The sequence below is a fragment of the Anguilla anguilla genome, chromosome 19 (assembly GCF_013347855.1).
Source record: "Anguilla anguilla isolate fAngAng1 chromosome 19, fAngAng1.pri, whole genome shotgun sequence".
In the NCBI taxonomy this organism is placed as follows: Eukaryota; Metazoa; Chordata; class Actinopteri; order Anguilliformes; family Anguillidae; genus Anguilla; species Anguilla anguilla.
In genome coordinates, this window is record NC_049219.1 from 3580772 (window position 1) to 3607574 (window position 26803).

General features: G+C 45.4%; 2 protein-coding genes across 2 annotated transcripts in view; both read left to right on the forward strand.

Moving 5' to 3' along the window:
• The window catches only part of LOC118218888 (NACHT, LRR and PYD domains-containing protein 3-like), a 45200-nt gene extending 29599 nt beyond the window's left edge, over positions 1 to 15601 (forward strand). The window contains exons 9-13 of the mRNA XM_035401615.1: positions 5605 to 5778; positions 13664 to 13825; positions 14679 to 14725; positions 14972 to 15382; positions 15417 to 15601. Of these exons, the coding sequence (XP_035257506.1) occupies positions 5605 to 5778; positions 13664 to 13825; positions 14679 to 14725; positions 14972 to 15382; positions 15417 to 15601 (979 nt within the window). The remainder of the gene's footprint in view (positions 1 to 5604; positions 5779 to 13663; positions 13826 to 14678; positions 14726 to 14971; positions 15383 to 15416) is intronic.
• Positions 15602 to 20109: 4508 nt separating this feature from the next.
• LOC118218927 (Bardet-Biedl syndrome 10 protein homolog) lies at positions 20110 to 25583 on the forward strand. Its single transcript, XM_035401701.1, has 3 exons — positions 20110 to 20134; positions 21767 to 21981; positions 23479 to 25583. Exons 2-3 carry the CDS (start codon positions 21791 to 21793, stop codon positions 25022 to 25024), a joined length of 1737 nt encoding a protein of 578 aa, XP_035257592.1. The 5' UTR covers positions 20110 to 20134; positions 21767 to 21790; the 3' UTR covers positions 25025 to 25583.
• Positions 25584 to 26803: the final 1220 nt, after the last annotated feature.

Here is a 26803-nt window from a genome sequence, read left to right on the forward strand (position 1 = left end):
TATTTTATCTGATTTAGAGACCCGCACCCGATCACACATTACCGCTATTTCTCATTATTTCGCAGCTGTTGCATATGACATACCCAGCACTTGACTCGTCATTCACTAAATCGCTCCCACACGGAACTTTTCTGCCCTTCCTTTTTTTAATTCTCTTTTTAAATTTTCTCTCGGATCTTTTTTGCCTCCATTGCTGCTTAAGACAAATGGACGCCGCAATTGGCGCAACGAGAGTCTAGTCTGCTAATTCACGCCTGACGAAAAATGAAGCTTAAAATATGTTCACATTTTAGAGAATGTAATTAATATTTTCCTCATTAATGATGTATTATTTCACCCACCCGCAACCCATCCGCTATTAATCAGAATGTTAATTTTTATGACTCGGCCCACCCGATCCGCAGATTAACCGTGGTGCCCGCGGATATAACTGCGATCCGCACATCACTAATACACACATGCCTTATTTTTTTCCCCACCCGCATTCAGCGAAGAAGAATATCAGGGTCAGAGCCAATCAGAGGCAGAGTAGGGGCGGGTCTTCGCAGAATGCGGGTGGGGAAAAAAATAACGCTACACACACAGAGACAGACCTGCTAAATGTCAGGTGCACCGGTGTGACCAATGAAAATGTTTAGTCGCACTTGACAGATTTTTGGTCGCATGTTCAACCAAAATGGTCGCACTCTGGAGCCTTGATTTATACTCACTACTATCCCAGCATCCTGTTGGCTTTTTTACTGCAACAGCACAGTGCCTAGAACCTGAAAGGATTTGATCAACTATTACTCCCAAAATTGAGCACATTCCAATGTTGTTCCTCCCATAAAGTAATCTAGCCTTGTGTTATTATTTCCCACATGTAGAACTTTACATTGAGCCTTAATGAGTTTCATTTGCCAGGTTTCTGCCCACTTCTGGATTCACTTCTGTCATATATTGCAGTCTTCATCCATCCCCATTATTCACTACCTGCTATGAACTCTAATGAAATCCATACTTATACCCCACTCTCTTTCATACGCTGACCTTGTGATGAAGATAAGTTGTACTCCTTCACATTACACACCTGTGTGTGCTACAGGGTTGTGGTGTTTCTGAAGATATTGAGCATAAAATGAGATATTATCAGGGCCGCGTTTACCCATCTTGAGGCCCTGGGCTACGCAGCTCAGAGGCCCCCCCGCCGCGGCGACGCACGCACGCACGCAAAGATACGCAACACAAGACAACCCCATAATAAGCCAGTGCAAAGAGGCCATGGGAAAATACACACCAACGCCATACAAAAGAACGCCAATTATAGTCATACTGCAAACACACAACGGCAGGATAATCAAAATTCGAGCAGTTTTATCACACGGCAAACAGTCCACAAAAGAAAAACAACATTCTAATTCTATTTGTATGAGAAATACATATGGGCATCGCTGAATAGAATATCGTAGTCATTTTTGTTTATAAACTACACGATAATATTCAAGACTTAAACTAGCATATTTAAAAAAATCTGACTCACCAGTGATGTCATTAAAAGGCCTTTTTCCTGCTTTTCTTTGATGCAAAATCCTTAATTAAATCCTTAAAATCCAGCTGGCGCAGCAGATCATGCTCAATGGACAGAATGGTCAACCCGTTCAGTCTATTTTCCTCAATGGATGCCCTCAGTCTGTTCTTAATAATGCCCAACTTGGAAAATGATCTTTCTCTGGTGGCATTTGAAATAGGAAGAGTGAGATAAATTCGGAGTGCGATGTCCACGTTTGGGAAAGCACTTTGGAGTTGTTTCTCTCTCAGTAAGACCATCAGGTTTCTTGGTGACAGATCGTCAGTTGTTGTGTCACAGAATTTAATGAACTGAACAAGCTCATCCTCGAAAACATCCTGTAAATCGGTGCTATATTTTTTCTGAAGATTGCGGCTTGCTTCTTGTATTTCAGACACAGACAGGCTCTTGAGATGGGTTAAAAAGCCAAAATAGTCGCAAGTCTCTGTGTAGGACTTATGTCTTGCTTGCAAAGCACTTGTTAGTTTGTCAATTATGACTAAAAATACCTCGACACGAAACTTCTCAGCTCCAATTAGAATGTGGTCAGGTGCACTGGAATCATCTGCTCTCCGTTTTCTCTTCGCCTGCCGAGTTACCACAGACCTGTATTCCTGTGTTCCTCCCATTTCCTTGGCCTGCGTCTCCAGGTCTCCAAACTGGTCGCGTAAACCTGCCACGAAATCTGACAGTGATCGCAGCATATCCACAGCCGTAACGAGATCCACATCTACCTTCTGGAGGATAGTACTCGTTGTCTGAATTCTTTGTAATACTTTGTTCCACAATATACACAAGAAAGCTGTCTCTAATCGGTTCATTTTGTTAGCCAGAGAGCGCGCCTCGTCACGCGTGAGAGCATTCTGAGAATCATCATCTGATATGTTTATTAGCGAATTCAATATATTTTTATAGTTTACACAGAGAGCTTTGGTGGCCTGGGCGTGAGCGGCCCATCTCGTGTCCGACAGTCCCTTTAAAGTCTCTATGCGTTTGTTAACATTGGGCTCAAGTCCATCCATCATAACCTTCCATCGGCGGGGTGATCCCGAGAAAAGATTGAAGAGTGAACAGATCTGAAAAATGTGGTTGTTTCAGAGCAGCAGTCTACACTGTTCACTCCGACTAAATTGAGTGAGTGGGCTGCACAAGGTATCCACTCAGCCAAAGGATTTACTTCTAGAATACGGGCCCTCAGTCCTTTGTACACACCTGACGTGTTGGATGCATTATCAAAACATTGTCCCCTACAATTATTTATATCAATATTCATGTCATTTAGCACGTCTGTAACGGACTGAAAAAGAGACTCACCGGTATGACTGTATATGGGCAGGAATTTTAAAAAACGCTCGAAGACTTGACCTTCCTGAGAGACATATCTTATCACGAATGTTAGCTGATCAATATGGGTTAAATCTGGGGTTGAATCAACAACAAGAGAGAAGTACTTTGCTTTCTGCACCATTAGAATAATTTCAGCTTGAACTCGCTGTCCCATAATTGCAATGAATTCATCACATATAGTGTTGGATAAATAGGAAGTAGACCCACTCCCCTGGTTTCCATATTTCTTTAAATGTTCGGCAAGAAAGGGGTCGAACTTGCTGAGTAGCTCAAGTATTCCCAAATAGTTGCCATTGTTAGGGGAACCGAGAACTTCATCGCCTCCTCGGAATGCGAGACCTCGTTCTGACAAGAACTGTATAACGGAGACAATTCGTTTTAGGACCTCGCGCCAATACTTCCCCTCCTCTTCGCAGCGCTCCTTAAGTTCGTTGTCAATTCCGTGCACCTGTGTGCGAGCGAACCAGATGAGCATTGCATTTCGATGAGACTGGCTTGACTCATGCTCTTCAGTCCGACAAGAAGCATGTTTCCAATCAGAAAACCCGGATTGAGAAAAGGCAGATGGTGTCCTGCCGAAAAGCCGACAAAAAAAGCGATATACATTACCGGTTGTTGGAGAATAAACTAACCACTCACGGGTAACACTCTCCCCATTACGCAGATTACGCGAAAACAAGGTCTTACTCAATTGTCTGTTCTGATTTTTATACGATCGTTCTGATGCTGTGAATGCTATGTCTTTATTTTGACATGACAAGGATGCTTTTATTCCTTTGCTCACCCAATAGCTACGCAAGTTTTCGGTAACGGGTCCCCAACAAGCTACATCAGTGGATGTGGCTCCACATGTTGCATCTTTCCTCCCGACCGTGGCGCCTGCACCTGCTAGCGGAGTAGTTTCGTCAGCAGCACTGACAGTGCTGATGTTATCAGTGTCTCCGGAGCCGGGTTCCAGAGAAGGCGTACTCGATGCTAACAGGGTTGATGTCGTGGCTGTGCCATCTCTGCCTGGTGACGGCGGTATAGTTTCCGGAGAAGGCGGCCGGGTTGACTGAGTTGGTGTGGCGGGACTTGGGTTAGCATCTGCATCATCGTCATCGTCAGGGCATGTGTCAAGGAAGGGATCGTTGTTGATGTCGGAGCCTGCATCGGTTGCTGTTAAGTAATCATCCGTCGATGTTTTGAAGAAAGAAGTAAGCTTCGGTATTTTACTGAGAACTTCTTCGTTTCTTGCTTTTTGTTGTTGTTTTCTTGCTCTTTTTTGCGCCCCACTCTCAAATGTTCTGCTTGACGACATGTTTGTTTTAGACTGAATTTTGATGATGACACAAGAATTCTCGCAACAACATATTTTGTACGTTTACGTTGGTTAGATTAACGGCAGTATATCACGAGACGTGCAGCAATCCTACGGGTACGTATGTATGTCACAACGAATTAAAAATTTGTGAAAAAGAAAAGAAAAAAAACATTCCCCTCACCGCTGAGGTCCCCTAGTGGCAGAAGCTCAGGACTGCAGCCCATGTAGCCCATTGGGTAAACGCAGCCTTGGACATTATTACTGTTGGTAAAATCAACTATTGGTCGATATGGTATGTGTGTACATCTTAGGGAAGAGTGTCAATCTGATCAACATGCAAGCTGCTGTTTAAATGCAATGTTACATCACTTATTTTTGTCACTTTTCTGTGGTTCCAATCCAAAGCTAAAGTCTGGATTTTAGAACATTCAAAATCAACAGCAGTTGGCTTTACTTATCTTGCAAGGCAGACGGTAGAGGTTGCGCAGGGTCATTATATAGCAGAAACACAAGGAGACTCCACACTGCTATTTAGAGCACAGGGCCATTATATAGCAGGAACACAAGGAGACTTCTCACTGCTATATAGAGCACAGGGTTATTATATGCACCTTTAGCTGCTCCAAACAAAACTGGCACCAACCCACCATACTGTCCATAGCCCAGCTCCCAAACACCATCTAAAAGCACCCTCTCCCTTGGCCTGGAAGCTAGGCCTCTTATAGAGCCCATGGTTAGGTAATGGGCCACAGCTGATGTGATTGCAATGAACCACAGCTGCAGCTATACCCGTCTGTAGGGCCGATGCTGCCCCCTGGTGGACAGCACCCAATTCCCTTCCTGGCATCATATGTTAAACAGGCAAGAGCTTTGAGGATATGCTGTAGGGCACTCAGAACAACTCCAGTTATTGCATTACTAATGAGATGGGAGAAATACCACTGAGGCATAGATGGATAAAACTTGCTTTGCATAACTGGATTAAGTTTAAATGATCTAGTGTAGATCACCCTACTAAGCATCCTATTGAGGACTCATGGGAAGTGGACATGCAAGGGCAGAAAGAGGAGAAAAGCTCTTATTAATTGTGCAAGTATGCAATGGGGAAAGCTACAATAAGAGGGGAAAAGACATGGCTCCTTCAACCTGCTGGTCTGTCATCTCCCCTTGGCTTCTTCTGGATCCTGTAATAGACCTAGCTGTATTAGGAAAGAACAGAACTGACACAGAGGGCCTCTTACAGTAAGTTCAGCTGAAGCACAGCTGCAGCAAGTGTGGGGTGGATATCTGCAGATCCTCAATATCACTCTTCATCACTCAACATGATTACTGTTAAATTGCACATATCAGATTTTACAGGATATTGCGCTATTTAAAAATACAATAATATATCAACTCTCTTTTGCAGACTGAACAGCTGTGACCTCACAGAGAAGTCCTGTGAAATTGTGGCCTCTGCTCTCCAGTCATCAAACTCACCCCTGAGAGATCTGGACCTCAGCTACAATAACCTGGGAGATTCAGGAGTGAAGCTGCTCTGTGCTGGACTGATGAGCCCAAACTGTAAACTACAGAGACTGGGGTGAGTAGTGCTGTGTACTGTGTGACCTTAACTAAATAGAATTAGTGATTATGGCTCTGTGCAGTGAAATATATGAAGTGCTTTCTCTCTGTTTACTCCTATGTCCACCAGCATTCTTTCTTTGTCCACATTGTTCTCATCCCTCTCTTCTAACTGCTTTAGCACAACAAAGAAAAGCAGGATAAACCCTCATGAGTCTTAGGGTTGCCAGGTTTGTGGTTCTTGACCAGAATGTAAGTTTTCAGTGGAGTCTGTAGTATCAGGTCACAGGTGATGACTGAATGCTGAATGCATGATTGACATTGTAAAATATTGACCACTTCAGTACAGTAATATGTTTCACGTCTATCATAACAAAAATAACATAACATAACAGAATGACACGAATAGGCCATTCAGCCCGACATGCTCACCGTTTTACTACCTACCACTAGTGCTAAGTTTACCTACAAACTAGATAGTATCCAGCATCGTATCAAGCCCTGTCTTGACAACCCCCAGAGTTTCTGCCTCTACTACATGACATGCGCCAAGCTATTCTACACAGTGACTACTCTCTGTGTGAAAAAATACTTCCTAACGTCGGTGCGGAATTTACCTTTTGCTAATTTCCTTTTATGCCCCCTCGTCATACTAACAGAGCTGAACCTGAAGAATCTCTTGTAGTTCACTTTGTTGATCCCCTTTTAAAGACTCAATCAAATAACCCTGAGTCTCCTTTTACTAAGCTTGAAGAAGTTAAGCATTTGAAGTCTTTCCTCAAAACTTTTATCTTTCATACCAGGAACCAGTTTGGTTTCCCTTCTTTCAGCCTTTTCCAGATCCTCTATATCTTTCTTGTAGTACAGTCCCCAGAACTGCACACAATTCTGTAAGTGTGGTCTGACAAAGGTATTGTATAAAATAAGTATAACTTCCTTGGATTTACAGGGCTCCAGACTAACTTTTTACATTGGATGCACTGGTGCGCCAAACTTTTTCATTCAGGTGCAGCAGCACATAATTTAGTTAGACCCAAAATTTTTCACCGCGCCTTTTGGCGCCGTAATAATACATTTTAAGTGTTACCTTTTTTGTCAGTTCCCATACACATTGGTAATTTCTTAACACATGTAAATGATTGTAAACAGGAATAAAGGTGCAGATAAATGTTTTCTCTTTATTTAAATCACAGCACAAACAAGAAACGGCAATAACCTCAATTGTTTAAAAAATGAACTTAAAAAGTGCTGATGTTTAAAGTGCTTGACAAACTCAAATAAATAAATCAAACTCAAATAACTCAAATAAAAGTGTGCGCTGCTCCCGGAGGAGTACAGGGCGCGGTTTCACACATACACACTAGTGATGCGCGGATCGGCTCTGACGTCATCCGAATCCACATGTACGCATAAATCATCCACCCGCCACCCACCCGAACAAATTATTTTATCTGATTTAGAGACCCGCACCCGATCACACATTACCGCTATTTCTCATTATTTCGCAGCTGTTGCATATGACATACCCAGCACCTGACTCGTCATTCACTAAATCGCTCCCACACTTAACTTTTCTGCCCTTCCTTTTTTAAATTTTCTCTCTGATCTTTTTTGCCTCCATTGCTGCTTAAGACAAATGGACGCCGCAATTGGCGCAACGAGAGTCTAGTCTGCTAATTCGCGCCTGACGAAAAATGAAGCTTAAAATATGTTCACATTTTAGAGAATGTAATTAATATTTTCCTCATTAATGATGTATTATTTCACCCACCCGTAACCCATCCGCTATTAATCAGAATGTTAATTTTTATGACTCGGCCCACCCGATCCGCAGATTAACCGTGGTGCCCGCGGATATAACTGCGATCCGCACATCACTAATACACACATGCCTTATTTTTTTCCCCACCCGCATTCAGCGAAGAAGAATATCAGGGTCAGAGCCAATCAGAGGCAGAGTAGGGGCGGGTCTTCGCAGAATGCGGGTGGGAAAAAAAATAACGCTACACACACAGAGACAGACCTGCTAAATGTCAGGTGCACCGGTGCGACCAATGAAAATGTTTAGTCGCACTTGACAGATTTTTGGTCGCATGTTCAACCAAAATGGTCGCACTCTGGAGCCTTGATTTATACTCACTACTATCCCAGCATCCTGTTGGCTTTTTTACTGCAACTGCACAGAACCTAGAACCTGAAAGGATTTGATCAACTATCACTCCCAAAATTGAGCACATTCCAAAGTCGTTCTTCCCGAAGTTGGGGCGACATAGCTCAGGAGGTAAGAGAGATTGTCTGGCAGTCGGCGGGTTGCCGGTTCAAACCCCGCCCTGGGCGTGTCGAAGTGTCCTTGAGCAAGACACCTAACCCCTAACCCCTAACCGCTCTGGCAAATGAGAGGCATCAATTGTAAAGTGCTTTGGATAAAAGCGCTAAGTAAATGCAGTCCATTTACCATAAAGTAATCTAGCCTGATGTTTTTATTTCCCACATGTAGAACTTTACATTGAGCTGTATTGAGTTTCATTTGCCAGGTTTCCACCGACTACTGGATTCACTTCTGTCATATATTGCAGTCTTCATCCATCCCCATTATTCACTACCTGCTCTGCACTCTAATGAAATCCACACTTACACTAGAGCTACCGCGGTTACTGCATTACCGCGGTAACACAATCACGCGTTGACGACAGGGAAACTTAATGCTACAGGGCATAGGTGGCTTGCTGCCCTAGCCACGTACGATTTTGAAGTCAAATATCGCCCTGAGAAGGTCAATGTTGAGGCTGATTTGCTTTCCCGAAACTGGACACTGAGACGTGGAGAAACCTTTCACAGGGTGATGTGAAGGCGATTTGTGGTCGTGTGCATGTGCAGGAGTCTAGTGACAGTGATGTGCACTTGGCAGACAAACTAGGTGTTCCAGCAGAAGGTGTTCCTGAGCTGTATGCTTTTGCAACTCATCTCAATTTGGGTCAGCTAGAACAGTTCACCCGAGAAGACTTGCGAGAAGCGCAGCTAGAGGACAGTGTTCTCAGAGTAGTTAGAGAGGCTTTGAACACAGGTCAGTGGCCGGCAAACTAGAGCTGCCGCGGTTACTGCATTACCGTGGTAACGCAATCACGTCACGTCCACCGCAGAGTCAAGCTGATCACCGCTTCACCGCTGGGTTTTGTTTTTTTCCCGTTTATTTTAGGCCAATTGTTTATGTTCCAATTTTACTTGTAAAAGTTGTGATCTGAAATAAATGCAATGCAATTTTTAAAATAATTATAATTATTATTGTGTAGCCTATTTTCTTCACTCCATGTGTTTGAAAGTTTTCACTCACAGTTGCGCAGTTAACATTCTGATCGGAGAAAGTGTCACCCAGAACGTGCTTTGAAACTGTTGGCTACGGAAAGTTTTCGCTTCAAATTAGGCTAAAAACATGGATCTTGTAGCGAAACCCAACGTTACTTCTCCTGTTTGGGAACATTTTGGCTTTGAGCCCGATGAAGATGGAAAGCCAAAGAATTTGGATGAGGCAGTGTGCCGCATTTGCAGCAAGAAAATCAACGTCATGCGAGGAAACAGGACAAATCTAGCATCGCATCTTAGGACCACTCATCGTCCGTTATACGATGCAATGAAAGGCACCCCATCTACCTCGGGAGGTACCGGCTCGGCACTACGTCAGTTAGGAGTCTCAGAGGCATTTGCCAGAGTGACTAAATACAACCGGGACAGCAACAAGTGGCGAGCACTTACAACAACTGTAACAAAGTGTTTGGCTGTGTAGATGGTGCCCTTCCGGACTGTAGGAAAGCCATCATTCCGAGCTATGCTTCAGTCCTTCGACAAGCAGTATGAACTGCCGGGCAGAACCTATTTGTCGGAAACAGCCATTCCAGAAATGTACTTGTAAAAAACAAAATCGTAGCCCGGAGGTTTAAATTATAATTTTTTTTATGGCGGTTACCGCAATGGTTTGAATGGCTTCGCTAATTTTTGCGGTAAGGAAAAAAATCACCTGTCCATAGCCACGCTCCCAAACACCATCTTAAAGCACCCTCCCGTAGGCCTGGAAGCTAGGCCTCTTATAGAGCCCATGGTTAGGTAATGGGCCACAGCTGCAGCAATACCTCTCTGTAGGGCCGATGCTGCCCCCTGGTGGACAGCACCCCAATTCCTTTCCTGGCATCACATGTATGATATACTACTTGTATTTTTATTTATTTATTTATTTATTTATTTATTTATTTATTTATTTTTATTTATTTTTATTTTTCCGTAGATTGCGTTGTTGCCGTTCTCGTTGTTAGTGTTAATCAGTTTAACCACCAGGGTCCAAGTTGAACTATGCGGTTGTTCCCTGTACTTGGACCGGTACTTCTCTCTAGGGGTTTCGTCATACTTGTTCCTGGTTATGGTTATACACTTTGTTGTACGTCGCTCTGGATAAGAGCGTCTGCCAAATGCCTGTAATGTAATGTAATGTAACATGTTAAACAGGCAAGAGCTTTGAGGATATGCTGTGGGGCACTCAGAACAACACCAATTAATGCATTACTAATGAGATGGGAGAAACACCACTGAGGCATAGATGGATAAAACTTGCTTCGCATAAGTGTATTAAGTTTAAATGATCTAGTGTAGATCACCCTGCTAAGAATCCTGTTGAGATCTCATGGGAAGTGGACATGCAAGGGATTCATTGTTAATTAATTATGCTGCAACATGATGAACAGACAAACCAACTAATAAATAACTCTCAGGTGCTTCCTCAGGCAGTATGTGAGAAGGGCATCCAATTGATCTGGCGTAATCTGAATTATGGAGTGAAACATTCAGGCGAAGAGCCACTTCCTCCAAATGGCTGAACACTACAGGGTCAATCTCTGTGATGCAGCTACCTGGAAAAAACTGTCAAAGCATCCACACAAAAGAGCACATAATGATGACTAGCATTTTCAGCTAGGTCAGCCAGGCTCAAGCCTCTGGCTATCTCTTGCCTGTATAGGAAACAACAGTTTTCCTATTTGGCTCAATTCTGAAAATATAACTAGAACTAGATTAATCATTTTTAATACAAACCATTCACACCTACATCCTAATTATGATTTAATACCATAATGGAATTTCTGGGACGTGCCATTCAGAAACTGACATGGCCAGCTAACCTAAGTTTTAATACCTTTAAAGGTTCACACAAAGTAAGGTAACTAAATACAGTTTGATGTTTTAGGATACAAACACTGTTTCTAATCTATCTATTGATTACATTTAAATGTTTTTCATAGCCTATTGCCAACTGGTATAAACTTATCATGATACTGTACATTTGTAGTGTAGTCAGGTTATCCACTAGGTGGAGCCCTAGGCTTTTCGAAACAGGATATACCAACTAATGTAAGACGTCAGTGAGGTAGTGAGGTAGCTTGTTCAGGAGATTGAGTGCAGTCGTACTCTATGTATGCCACAGTTCTTTAAGCTCCAAAGTAAAGTTTATCATAAACTCTTCTATGTGGTCTTATTCTTTTCCCTTCTGAAGTTATCATTATCCCAGCATTATTCTGCAGTTCCCGTTGAATGTCTTCCCTTTTCAGTCCTGTTATGTTCCCTTGCTCTGTGAGTCTGCGTGCATGTCTTAATCCTGCAGGTGGAGCTGATTGCTCTATCAAAAATATGCAATCTGTTAGTCACGAAAAGACTGTTTACGATTACATACATTTGGATCCTTTGATATGCACACACATTACAGCACCCAAAAAATACTTATGGTAAAACAATGTGCTTACATATCACCAAAACAAACTTTTATTTGGCAATATCTCCCAAAATGTTTATCAAAATCCCTCACCTTTCGTTGGAGAGAAAGCAAGGGTCATTCTGAGGGTTTATCCTGAAATACATCACTCAAGCTGCACCACCTAACCAAAAAAATAAAATCTGTGTTACGTTTTTCCCTGCTCTGCCCTACTAACGTAAATGTGGTAAAAAGCAACCGGTGTTGAAGCAAGGCATGTACAGTGAATCTACGTACTCTGGTATCGATCAACCAATTTAAATAGTGACACTATGACATATTTTCATTGACAGCCCCCATTAAAATATGGATGAATAAATACAGAAATATATATATATATATATATATATATATATATATATACAGGCATAAATTAATCAAAACATAAATAAGGATATAAATATATACAGAAATAAATGAATCAAGCAATAAATAAATATGGAAATGAACATCCACAGAAATGAATGAATCAAGAAATAAATATGGAAATAAATGCAAATACCCATTTGTCAGATTTTGTCTAATTTATTTGTACATTCATTAATTTTTACATTTTCTTGCTTTTGTATTTATTTTTATGGATTAGTCAGAATACTTTATGAACATAATTAATATAACCTCTTCCTGTTTTTGTGTGTACTGTGTACATCCCAGGAATGCACGTACTGTACAAATAGGAAATTCCACATTTATCTGCTGCCAAGGTGCACAGTGTGACAATTAGCAGTGAATTTCAATTGTGTGTGTGTGTGTGTGTCTGTGTGGTGTGTGTGCGCATGTGTGTTGTGTGTTTGTGTGTGTGTGTGTGTGTACATGTGTATGTATGTGTGTGTGTGTGTGTGTGGCTCTCCACAGGCTGGGTTGGTGTAATCTCACAGAGAGCTGCTGTGATGTTCTGGCCTCAGTCCTGCGCTCTCCTCACTCAGAGCTGAGAGATCTGGAGCTCAGAGACAATGAGCTGCAGGATTCAGGAATGAGAGCGCTCTCTGCTGGACTGGAGGACCCACACTGTAAAGTGCAGAGACTGGGGTGAGTACAAACACAAACCCCTTCAATCAAAAAGGGTTCCAATGTGACACAACACAGCACTAATGTTAATAATGACTAAATATGGCACTGATATTACTAATGTTTTTAATGTTAAAATAGACAAGAGAGTTATTTTTCTTCACAGAAATAAAGCAACATTTTCCTGTTCTTCCTCTTGGTAGAAACACATTTTAAATCTGACATCAGTTGGAATAAACATATTTTTGGGAAGCGTCAAATCGGTTCTATTCATACATTCTTCAAAATTATGAAAATTAATTGAATCTGTTCAAATTTAGTTTAACTGGTGATTTTCTTAAATAGGCATGATTAATTCCAGAGCCCTGTTATTTTATATTGAGCTGTAGATGGGGTTTGACACACACAGCCCTGTTAGTTTATATTAATGTGCTGTAAAGTAGCACACTGCTAGGTGTTTGATACACACAGCCATGTTAGTTTACATTAATGTGTGTAAGGTGTGTAACACACTGCTATGTGTTTGACACACACAGCCCTGTTAGTTTGTATTAATGTGCTGTAAGGTGTGTAACACACTGCTATGTGTTTGACACACACAGCCCTGTTTGTTTATATTAATGTGTGTAAGGTGTGTAGCACACTGCTATGTGTTTGATACACACAGCCCTGTTAGTTTATATTAACGCGTGTAAGGTGTGTAACACACTGCTATGTGTTTGACACACACAGCCCTGTTTGTTTATATTAATGTGTGTAAGGTGTGTAACACACTGCTATGTGTTTGACACACACAGCCCTGTTAGTTTATATTAATTTGTGTAAGGTGTGTAACACACTGATATGTGTTTTGAGACACACAGCCCTGTTAGTTTATTTTAATGTGTGTAAGGTGTGTAACACACTGCTATGTGTTTGACACACACAGGCCTGTTAGTTTATATTAATGTGTGTAAGGTGTGTAACACACTACTATGTGTTTGACACACATAGCCTTTTAGTCTATATTATTGTGTGTAAGGTGTATAACACACTGATATGTGTTTTGATACGCACAGCCCTGTTAGTTTATATTAATGCATGTAAGGTGTGTGTGTCCTCTCTGCAGGCTGTCAGGCTGTAGAGTCACACAGAGAGGCTGCGATTCTCTGGCTTCAGCTCTGTGTTCAAACCCCTCACACCTGAGAGAGCTGGACCTGAGATACAATCACCCAGGAGACTCAGGAGTGAGAGCTCTGTCTGCTGCTAAACTGGACACACTCACACTGCTGTAAGTACAGAGAGTTTCCACACTGCACCTCACACACACAGACACACACACACACACCTGAGAGAGCTGGACCTGAGACACAATCACCCAGGAGACTCAGGAGTGAGAGCGCCGTCTGCTGCTAAACTGGACACACTTACACTGCTGTAAGTAAAGAGAGTTTCTATAGTGCACCTCACACACACACACATACACACACACTCACACACACACCTGAGAGAGCTGGACCTGAGACACAATCACCCAGGAGACTCAGGAGTGAGAGCGCTGTCTGCTGCTAAACTGGACACACTCACACTGCTGTAAGTACAGAGAGTTTCCACAATGCACCTCACACACACACACACATACACACACTCACACTGCTGTAAGTACAGAGAGTTTCCATAGTGCACCTCACACACACACACACAAAAGGAGTTGGGGGGGGGGGGGCATGGAGGGCACTGTACAAACCAGCGTTACTCAAGAGAGTTGGGGATCTCCTGTGGAGGGTGCTGCATGGGATCACTGCAGTAAATAAGATATGGTTGTTGTAGTTAGGGGTTTGATCAGGAACAGTGATGGTGGAGTTTCAGTATTACAAAGTAATGGAGAACCTGAGTGTGTTTCAGAGTGTGTGTGTGTTATAAGGGTGTTTTATGTTCAGTGGAGGGAGGGGAACTATTTTTGCTCATGGAACAGGGTGAGTGAATGGAATAAGTTTCCTTTCTGACAGATTTGTGTTTTTTCATATGATCGTGGTTTTGTGTTTTATTGTGCCTTTGTTTTTATATATGTGATGTCATTGGTGTGTTAAGAGTGGAAATAAAGGATGGTTAAAATTCAGAATTCTGTTCTGCTGTTCTTACAGTGTGGACCATGGAGGAGAGAACAGGACCAAACCAGGACCCAGGAAATGTGAGTCTGTATCGACATAGAACACTTTCCATAGATACACACTCTGCTGTGTGTGTGTGTGTGTGTGTGTGTGTGTGTGAGAGAGAGCGAGAGACTTCTCTCTTACACACATAAACACACAAACAGAAACACACATGTACACAAACACACACACAGAGGTACTATGACAGTCCTTTCTCTCTCACACACATAATAAGGTGAATATTAATAATGATAATTAATCTCATTAATGTCTCTGGTGTGCAGACGGCTGTCAGCTCACACTGGATCCAAACACAGCGTCCAGAAAGCTGTCTCTGTCTGAGGGGAACAGGAGGGTGACACACACACCGGGGAGAGAGGAGCCATATCCTGATCATCCAGAGAGATTTGAGTCTGAGCGCCAGGTTGTGTGCAGAGAGAGTGTGTGTGAGCGCTGTTACTGGGAGGCTGAGTTCAGTGTGTCTGTGGGGGGGGGAGAGGTTTATATAGCAGTGGCATATAAAGGAATCAGCAGGAAAGGACGGGATTTTGACTGTAGGTTTGGATGGAATAAAAACTCCTGGAGTCTGGGCTGCATTAAGCTTGGTGACTCTGATGAACTCAGTCACTATGTCTGGCTCAATAAGAACCTAACATTCATACCTGCCCCCCCCCCCCCCCTACCGCAGAGCAGGAGTGTGTGATGATGATGATGATGCTGGTAAAGGAGTGTGTGTGTACAGGGTAGGAGTGTGTGTGGACCGTCCGGCCGGCACTCTGTCCTTCTACAGCGTCTCTGACTCTGACACACTGACCCTCCTGCACAGATTCCACACACACTTCACTCAACACACACCCCTCTGTGCTGGATTTAGAGTGTGTGACGCCTCAGTGTCCCTCTGCCAACTGGAGTAGAGACACACACACACGCACAAATATGCACATGCACACACACGCATACACACACACACGTGCGCATACACACTCGCACACATGCACGCACACACAAATACATACACTCATGTACACACACACACCACATTCATATACCCACTCACACACACTCAGATACACATAGACACACACACCCACATACACACATCCACACATCCACACACACACACACATACTCTCACACACACCCTTGCTTTCTCACACTCATGCACACGCACTCACAAATACACACACTGATATACACTCATGCACACGCACTCACAAATACACACACTGATATACACTCATGCACTCATATACACTCACACACCTACGCACGCACACACTCATGCACACACACTCACACTCTTACACACACATACACACCCTCTCACACCCAATCACTCACACACCCAATCACACACATGCACACACACATCTACACACATGAACACACACAATCACCAGTGCACTCTCACGCACACACACATGCATGCATATGTACACACGCTCATAACCGTATGCACACACACACCTTCTCTCTCTCTCATACTCAGTGACTCACACACACACCCTCTCTCTCTCACACACACGCAGTCACATCCACAGTCACACACACATTCACACAAACGCACACACACACACACAAACTCATGCACTCATGCACGCACACATACATGCATGCAGAGACACAAACACGTGTCAACACACACATTCACATTCCCATACGCATGCACAGACATGTATAAACACACACACATTCACATTCCCATACGCATGCACACACATGTATAAACACACACACATTCACATTCCCATACGCACGCACGCACACACATGCACACACATAACACACACACACACACTCACATCCACACACATTCACACAAACACACGCACACACACACACACACTCATGCACTCACGCACACACACACATGCCTGCAGAGACACAAACACGTGTCAACACACACACTCCTCAGTGTCCCTCTGCTAACTGGAGTAGACACACACACATGCAAGCGCACACACACACGCATACACACACACGTGAGCATACACACTCCAACGCATGCACATACACATACAGACATATATATACACACACTCTCATGTACACATACACACACTCAATCACACACTCACACATACACACACGCACACACACACACACACACACACACACACACACTCATATACACGTACACACACACTCAATCACACACTCACACATATATATATACACACTCATATGCTCCTAGACTCACACACACGCACTCACACATCTACACACAATCTCGCACAACCAGTCACACACACACCCTCTCTCTCTCACATACACTCCATCACACACACACATACTCTCACACACACCCTTTCTCTCTCAGTCATGCACACGCGCTCACAAATACACACACTCATGTTTACTCATGCACACGCACTCACACACCTATGCACGCACACTCTCTCACACCCAGTCACTCACACACACCTACACACGGACACACACACGCGCATGCACACATACACGCACTCATACACACACACTTTTTCTCTCACTCACACACTCACAGTATACAGACACACACATTCGCAAAAGCACGCACACACACAAACGTGTCAACACACACACATTCTCATTCCCATACGCATGCACGCACACACATGTATAAACACACACATTCTCTTACCTATACGCACACACACACTCATGCACTCACACATGCACACACATGCATACACATACATGCGTGCACACACCATATACACATGTATACACAAACATTCTCATACCCATACATACACACACACACACACACACACGTATAAACACACACACATTCACAAAGGCACTCTCACGCACACACACATACACATACATACACTGTGTACATTCTCTTGCACGCACACACACTCAAATAAACAATCACACACACATTCACACAAATGCATGCACACACACTTTCTCTTACCCATACACACACGCACCCGTGTGCACACACACATACTCATGCACTCAATCATACTCTCACACATGCACACACACATACATGCGTGCACACGCACACACATTCTCTTACCCATACACACACAATCCGGGCACACACATACTCATGCACTCACACACATACACACACATGTTCACATCCACAGTCACTCCCACAAACGTACGCATGTATGCACACACATTCACAAATTCACGCACACAAACACACTCTCACCCAATCACACACACACACACACACACACTCATCGACACACTTGCAACCTTCCTTGACCAATGCCTTACCAGTGCAATTTCAGCTGTGCCCAATATTATATATATATAACCTCACTACAACCTAACTCCTGTACATAAGAGTATTATCTTTTAGCAGTTCAGGTTAAGCACTTGCTGTCTAAATGTGATATTTTTTTTCATTTTAATATATTTATATTGAAAATGTTCAAGGTGTGTTTATGTACTTTTGATTAGGTACAGGGACACAGAGCAGGTCCCCAGCACAGGGACACATAGCAGGTCTGTCAGGCTGTGAGACGGCTCCAGCACAGGGACACAGAGCAGGCCTCCAGCACAGGGACACAGAGCAGGGCTCCAGCACAGGGACACAGAGCAGGCCTCCGGCACGTTCTGTCAGGCTGTGAGACGGCTCCAGCACAGGGGTGCTACAGATGGAGGTATGACCAGCTGCTGCGGAAGCTTCTGGAATTACTAGAGACCAGCAGACAGGAGGCAAACAGAGACGCCTCTCCTGTGAAAGAGCATCAAACCCACTTTGTGAGGCAAGCAGAGGAGGAGGGGACCGTAGGACACGAAGGTGGGAGTAGAGCCCTGGTTCCAGGCAGAGGGTGGAGCATGCGTGTAGATCTCAATCCACAGCTCCATTTCCCAAATGAAATCAGCACAGCGTTCCTGTGGCCTAACATGGAGACATGGTCCACTCGGGCAAAGGTGGTGCTCCTTATATGGAGACGTGGTCTACTGGGGCGAAGGTGGTGCTCCTTATATGGAGACATGGTCCTCTCGGGCGAAGGTGGTGCTCCTTATATGGAGACGTGGTCCACTCGGGTGAAGGTGGTGCTCCTTATATGGAGATGTGGTCCACTCGGGCGAAGGTGGTGCTCCTTATATGGAGACGTGTTCTATTCGGGCGAAGGTGGTGCTCCTTATATGGAGACGTGGTCCACTCGGGTGAAGGTGGTGCTCCTTATATGGAGATGTGGTCCACTCGGGCGAAGGTGGTGCTCCTTATATGGAGACGTGTTCTATTCGGGCGAAGGTGGTGCTCCTTATATGGAGACGTTGTCCTCTCGGGCGAAGGTGGTGCTCCTTATATGGAGACGTGTTCTATTCGGGCGAAGGTGGTGCTCCTTATGGAGCTCACTCTCCCATGGGAGGAGGGGGCAGAAGCAAACTATGAGCGGAAACGCCTGAAGTACTCCGACCTGGCAGCGGAGTGTGAGAGTGTAAGGAGTGTAAGGAGGCCGGTTAGAGAGCGACAGTATATCCAGTGGAGGTGGGACGCTGGGGGTTCACCCGCCAGTCAGTGCTCTACCTTCTGGAGAACACAGACAAGGCAGGGGCAAGGCTGAGGAGGGCAGCTGGAGAGATGGCCGAGGAAGCAGAGAAGGGGGGCTGGCTCAGAGAGAGGGGGGAGAGTCGGCAAACACCCACTGCACCCAAAACAACAGCAGAGGGTGGCAGCTGGCCTTCTGGATCAGTTTGAGCCTCTTTGTGTTCCTGGAGTAGAGGCTCCCAGCCCAGCACACACAGGTGTAGAACAGGACATCGGCCACAATGATCTGGTAGAACATGGCCAGCATCCTGCTACACACACCGAAGGAGCGTAGCCTCCCCAGAAAGAAAAGCCTTCAGTCTAGTAGGGCCTCCAAAGACACAAACCACAGTATCAAACCATCTATCTATATGATCATGTGAACATGGTGTATATGTGCTTGTGTGTGCATGTTATGCATGTGCGTGCGTCTGTGTGTATTGATGTAGGACGGAGTGTAGCACAGTGGGTAAGGAACTGGGCTTGTAACCGAAAGGTCCCAGGTTCGATTCCCGGGAAGGGCACTGCCGTTGTACTCTTGAGCAAGGTACTTAACCTGCATTGTTTCAGTATATATCCAGCTGTATAAATGGATACAATGTGAAAAATGCTATGTAAAAAGTTGTGTAAGTCGCTCTGGATAAGAGCGTCTGCTAAATGCCTGTAATGTACTGTAATGTGCTGTGTACGTGCTCTTGTGTGTACAATAAAAATGAGCATCTTCAGTGCATCAACCAGTGTAGTGTTTCTTTGAAATTACACCCCCATCCTCATGCTAAATGGAATTTAATAAAACCATTATGTGCAGTGGCAGGAGCTTGAAATAGTCGAAAATATCAGAGTATTTACTTTTGCTATCAGGCCTGTTGGCTGTATTGGAATACTGGAAACACAAAGTGGATGATTTCCGCCATCCGGTGGTCTTGTGACGCTACTACAAGGGACTGAACTCCAGAGGGTGAGACTCAAGGCAGAAGTTGGGAGTTTCTAAATCGTTGACTGCTTACTCCAGTTCCCTCTGTCTAATATAACATTTTTTGTAAAGATCTGAAACTAAGCCCTAATTTTTTTTTTTTTACAATTGAGCACACACTTCTTAACCTTTTTCTGTCTAAATTAAATTTATGAAATGAAATCAGACATTCTATTATTGATGGCCATTATCAAAGGCAAACTCAATGTAGACAGATAGGGCTGGCAGTAGCAGCGCCGCAGCAGCAGCGCTGGCGGTGTGGACACACACATGCATGCGAGCCGCAGCAGTTCGGCGAGGTAGCCGTCACGCGCAGGCGAGGTAAGCGGTGTAGACCAGGCGTAAGGCAGTGCAGTGTGGGGCCACATAGCTCAGGAGCTAAGAGTGGTTGTCTGGCAGCCGGACGGTTACCAGTTTGATCCCCCGCCCTGGGCGTGTCGAAGTGTCCCTGAGCAAGACACCTAACCCCTAATTGCTCCCAACGAGCTGATTGGTACTTTTGCACGGCAGCCTTTCACCGTTGGTGTGTGAGTGTGTGTGTGAATGGGTGAATGAGAGGCGTCAATTGTAAAGCGCTTTGGATGGAAGCACTATAGAAATGCAGTCCATTTACCAGAAGGCAGCTGTGATGAACATGATGCACCTAATAATTGTGGGCACCCCCAGCCTCTGGCAAAACAGTCACATGTTAACCCTCATGCTGATATTAATATATAATGTAAACATATGATATAATTAATATAATATTATTATATTTAATAATAAATTATTATAGATAATTATTATAGATATCAATGCATTATTATAGGAAATTATTATATTTAATAATAGAGTTTAAGGTTAGAGTTTAATATTTGTATTTAATTAATTTCTTAATGTATTATTTATTTATTATTATTATTATTATTATTATTATTATTATTATTATTATTATTAATCCGCCATCAGACCCCTGCAGCTCATCCAGAATGCCGCAGCTCATCTGGTCTACAACCTCCCCAGACATTCCCATGTCACCCCCCTGCGCACTGACCTCCACTGGCTGCTTCTTATGGCTCGCATCAAATTTAAGACTTCGGTGCTTGCATACCAGGCAGCTAAGGGGTCAGCACCAGGATACATCCAGAGGATCATCAGACCCTACACACCAGCCAGACCTCTCCGTTCTGCCACCTCTGGACACTTGGCACCTCCCCCTCTTCGTGTCTGTACCTCCCGTTCGCGTCTGCTGTCTGTCCTGGCCCCTCGCTGGTGGATTCATGTGCATTTCAGATTGAGTACGCTGTGTCTGTGTGGGAAATGCACCGCGTGAATTTCAGTTTGAGTACGCTGTGTCTGTGTGGGAAATGCACCGTGTGCATTTCAGATTGAGTACGCTGTGTCTGTGTGGGAAATGCACCGTGTGCATTTCAGATTGAGTACGCTGTGTCTGTGTGGGAAATGTACCGCGTGCATTTCAGATTGAGTACACTGTGTCTGTGTGGGAAATGCACCGTGTGCATTTCAGATTGAGTATGCTTGGTCTGTGTGGGAAATGCACCGTGTGCATTTCAGATTGAGTACGCTGTGTCTGGGTTGGAAATGCAGCTCAGTGATTGCGCCCTGTGTGTGCAGCAGGCCCCTGTTAAAGGCAGTGTGGAGATGAAGGGGGTGCAGAGGGTGGAGTTGGGGACCCTGCTGCAGGTCACCCAGGCCTTGGAGGCGGTGGTAGGCCCGTGCTTCGGTCCGTCCGGGGGCCAGGTCCTCTTCACCCGTGGCTCTGGAGAGGTCCTCATCACCAGGGATGGCCAGAGGATCCTTACCTCCCTTCGGCTTGACCATCCCGTTGCCAGGTAACAGGCCCCAGAACCTGTTCTCCCTCTTACTGACATACAGCACAGCCAACAACCTGGGGCTTCTTCCATTCCTCCAGCTCAGAAAACGTTTTTTCACCACTACGTCTTACTGCAGTATGGACAGTTCGATGTTGAGGATGTGATGTTTGCACTATAAATGAGAAATGAAAGTATACAAGTGGAAAATGCTGTTTGAGTAACAGTGTAAATCATACTGCATGCATAACAGTGTGTAAATCATACTGTGTGCGTAACTGTTTAAATCATGCTGTAGTAACAGTGTGTTGATCATACTGTGTGAGTAACAGTGTGTAAATCATACTGTGTGCGTAACTGTTTAAATCATGCTGTAGTAACAGTGTGTTGATCATACTGTGAGTAACACTGTATGAGTAACACTGTAAATCATACTGTGTGAGTAAGAGTGTGTAAATATTGTGTGATTAGCAATGTGTATGAGTAACTGTATAAATCATACTGTATGAGTAAGTGTGTATGAGTTACTGTAAATCATACTGTGTGAGTGACAGTGCGTAAATAATACTGTGTGATTAGCAATGTGTATGAGTAACTGTATAAATCATACTGTATGAGTAATAGTGTGTATGAGTTACTGTAAATCATACTGTGTGAGTGACAGTCCATAAATAATACTGTGTGAGTAACTGTGTGTAAATCATACTGTGTGAGTAACAGTGCGTAATTCATACTGTATGAGTAAGAGTGTGTAAATCATGCTGTAGTAACAGTGTGTTAATCATACTGTGAGTAACACTGTATGAGTGACACTAAATCATACTGTGTGAGTAAGAGTGTGTAAATATTGTGATTAGCAATGTGTATGAGTAACTGTATAAATCATACTGTATGATTAATAGTGTATATGAGTGACTGTAAATCATACTGTGTGAGTAACAGTGTGTAAATCATACTGTGTGAGTAACAGTGTGTGAATCATACTGTGTGAGTAAAAGTGTGTAAATCATACTGTGTAACAGTGTGTAAATAATACTGTATCAGTGTGTAATTCACACATCGCTGATCACACAGTATGAATTACACACTGTTACTCACATGTGTAAATCATACTGTGTGAGTAACAGTGTGTAATTAATACTGTGAGTATCAGTGTGTAATTCATACTGTGTGATTAGCAATGTGTATGAGTAACTGTGTGAATCATACTGTGTGAGTAACAGTGTGTAAATCATACTGTGTGAGAACCAGTGTGTAAATCATGCTGTAGTAACAGTGTGTTAATCATACTGTGAGTAACACTGTATGAGTAACACTGTGAAAATCATACTGTATGAGTAATAGTGTGTATGAGTGACTGTGTAAATCATACTGTGTGAGTAACAGTGTGTAAATAATACTGTGTGATTACCAATGTGTATGAGAAACTGCAATTCATACTGTATGAGTAATAGTGAGTAAAAGACTATGGATAGTGATGTGTGTGCTGATAATGGTGTTGTGTTGTGCCTGTGACAGAGTCCTGGTGGGATGTGTATCAGCACACTGTAAGATCACGGGTGATGGAGCCAAGTCCTTCCTTCTCCTGCTGGGGGCGCTTCTGCGGGGTATCCACAGCGACCATCTCCACGGCATTCAGGCCCGCCGCGTGGCTCACATTCTGCTTTCCTTCCAGACGCTCGTTTTGGATGGCGTGATCGGGCAGGGCCTCGCCCCTCGCGCCCTGTCCCTTCTCCAGGACTCCGCCCACCTGCGCCCGCTCACGGACGCCTACTTCCGGGGAAAGACGGCGAGCTCCCACTGGGGGGTCCTGAGCCAGACGGCCTGCGAGTTCTACCGCAGGTGGCGGTGTGAGCAGGACTGCACCGGCGTGACCCTGATCGCCCGCCACTTCGCCGCGCTCCACACGCCCGTACCAGGCCTGCCCGTGAGCCGGTCCCGGGTCCTCCAGGGCCTGGTGATCCACAGAGACTTTGCGGTGCGTTGCCCTGGCGACGGGCCGCTCCGAGCGCTGGCCACAAGCGTGCCGCTCCAGTCCCCTCTGGCGCCCCCTGGCGTCTCTCTGAACCTGGCGAGCGCGGCGCAGGCGCAGAGGTGCTGCGGCGGGGTGGGCGGGAGGGCAGAGCGGGGCGTGGCCTGCCTGCGCAGGCTGAGGGTGGGGCTGCTGCTCTCGGCAGCGAAGCAGTCGGAGCTGGCGCTGGACCTCGCTCGGCGGGCCGGCCTGTCCGTGGTGGAGTGCGTGGACAGTGACGAGCTGGCGCTGTTCTGTCGGCTGGCGGGGGCGGAGCTCTTTGCCGACCCCGGTGACTGGAGCCTGATTGGAGAGGAGCACGTTGCCACGGTGACATTCTGCAAGCCCGTGGTGCTGGGTCCCGACAGGTTGGCCCACGTGGGCTTCCCAGAGGGGCGGGGCTTGGCACCGCACTGCCTGGTTCTGTGCGGGCCCAGTCCCGGCCTGGCGGAGCAGTGCAGCACGGCCTTCTGCGGACTGTTCCGGATGCTTCAGCGCGTGTACGAGCCTGTCCAGTCGCGTCACGGACAGGGTCCTGTCCAATCGCATCACATGCTACGAAATGTCAAGGCATCAGGAGAGCGGCCCGGCGTCCATTTTGGGGAAGGGAAAGAAGGAGCATTGGGGACCCGTACCCGAGAAACAGGCCCCGCCTCTTCAAGTGTCCTAATAGAGGCAGGCAGCGTGCTACCAGCAGGGGGCGCATTTGAGTTCGTACTGCACCACTGCCTCCTGCAGCAGGCCTCCCAGCGGCGCTGCCCCGACCTGCGCGCGGCCTGCCGGCTGGTGGCGGGGGCCGTACTGAGCGTGCCCAGGCGGCTGTACCCCGGCCCACGCTTCCTGGATGCCCAGTCACACTTCCTTAGGGCCTCTGGGGCCGCCCCCCCCAGCTGGAGGGTTCGGGGGCTGGAGTCCCTGGCCTGTAAATACCAGCTCCTCCTCTCCGTCCTGCACACTGCGTCAAGCCTGCTGTCCGTGGACCTCATCCTTCACACCCACATCCGCAGCCAGGCGGAACACAGCCAGGAGGAGGAAGAGGAGGCAGAAGAGTAGAAATGTTCTGTCAATCCTGTTTTTCATTATGCACAAATTTGAATGGCTGTATGTATTTATACAAGTTCCAGGTCCTCCCATGTGATAGTATATTCATACCTTAAGTATGTGAAATTGGGGTGGCAGGTATGCCATCCTGCAAAGTTACGCCTTGGTGGGGTGGCATGCCCCATACATATACAGCACCGAGAGTTCGGCACTTTTCAGGGTTTCCTTACAGAAATAACCACAATGACCACAGACTCAACCCTTAAAAACCTTCATTTCTGTACCTTCTGACCTCACACGTCCACAAAATAAAGCCCCAGACTTAGTGGATTTCGCGTTTTCTTCTTCCTGACTGATTACATCATCACAGATGCACCAGAATAGGTTGCCTCATTGGACATACATACAGGTGCATACGTTTAAAAGACCAAAAATTTGCAGCCCCGACATCTGTTTTCCTCATAGTTCACTGGGTAGCACGTTTACCAATTATGGACGAGTGACAGACCCAGGTTCAAATCCCCCCTCAGACTCAAGCAAACCTCTAACTCTAAACTGGCTTGCTAGCTAACTAAAAATCAAACATTTAAGCTATTGCTTTTGCATCGGTTATGTTACATTTTACATTTCATTACAGGCATTTGGCAGACGCTCTTATCCAGAGCGACGTACAACAAAGTGTATAACCATAACCAGGAACAAGTATGACGAAACCCCTAGAGAGAAGTACTGGTCCAAGTGCAGGGAACAACCGCATAGTTCAACTTGGACCCTGAAGGATAAACTGATTAACACTAACACAACGAGAACGGCAACAACACAATCTATGGAAAAAATACAAGCAGTAGTTAAGACAGTTAATGCACCTAAGTCACCTACGAAACAGCTGCCTAGTTACAACCCTAAGCTTACAGTCATTTACAGGGGGGTAGGGATGGATGGGGAGAGGTGCAGCCTGAAGAGGCGAGTCTTCAGTTGTTGTTTGAATTGGGTCAGTGTCTCAGCTGTTCTGACCTCCACAGGGAGGTCATTCCACCATCGTGGGGCCAGAACAGACAGGAGACGTGTTCTGGAAGTGCAGGTGCGAAGAGGGGGAGGTGCTAGGCGTCCTGAGGTAGCAGAACGGAGGGATCTGGCTGGCATGTAGGGTTTGAATATCTTGTGGAGGTATGCTGGGGCTGATCCATTGAATGCCTGGTATGCCAATGACCAATGTTTTAAATTTGATGCGAGGTATAACAGGCAGCCAGTGGAGGGTAGTGAGCAGGGGAGTGACGTGGGAGTGTCTGGGGAGGTTGAAGACCAGACGAGCCGCAGCATTCTGAATGAGTTGCAGGGGTCTGGTGGCATATGCCGGTAGTCCAGCCAGAAGAGAGTTGCAGTAGTCCAGGCGGGATAGAACCATTTCTTGGACCAGGAGCTGGGTTGAGTAGGTGGTGAGAAAGGGGCGGATTCTGCGGATATTATACAGGAAAAATCTGCATGCCCGGCTTACTGCTGCGATGTTCTTGGAGAGGGACAGCCTGTTGTCCATCACCACTCCAAGATTCTTGGCACAGGGTGATGATGTCACTAAGGTGTCCCCTAGGGAAATGGAAAAGTCGAGGAGGGGAGCGGATAGCGCAGGAATAAAGATTAGCTCCGTCTTTCCCGGGTTGAGCTTCAGGTGGTGATTGTCCATCCAGCTCTGTATGTCCCTCAGGCAAGCGGAGATGCGGGCAGGGACCTGTGTGTCCGATGGGGAGAAGGAGAGAAAGAGTTGCGTGTCAGTCGGCATAGGAAGTGATAGGA

Excerpts from the sequence above, each read along its gene's own strand:
- LOC118218927 (XM_035401701.1), top strand. The coding sequence starts at position 21,791 with ATGAAGGGGGTGCAGAGGGTGGAGTTGGGGACCCTGCTGCAGGTCACC. Across the intron at positions 21,982-23,478 it reads CTTGACCATCCCGTTGCCAG|AGTCCTGGTGGGATGTGTAT; the intron begins GTAACAGGCCCC and ends TGCCTGTGACAG.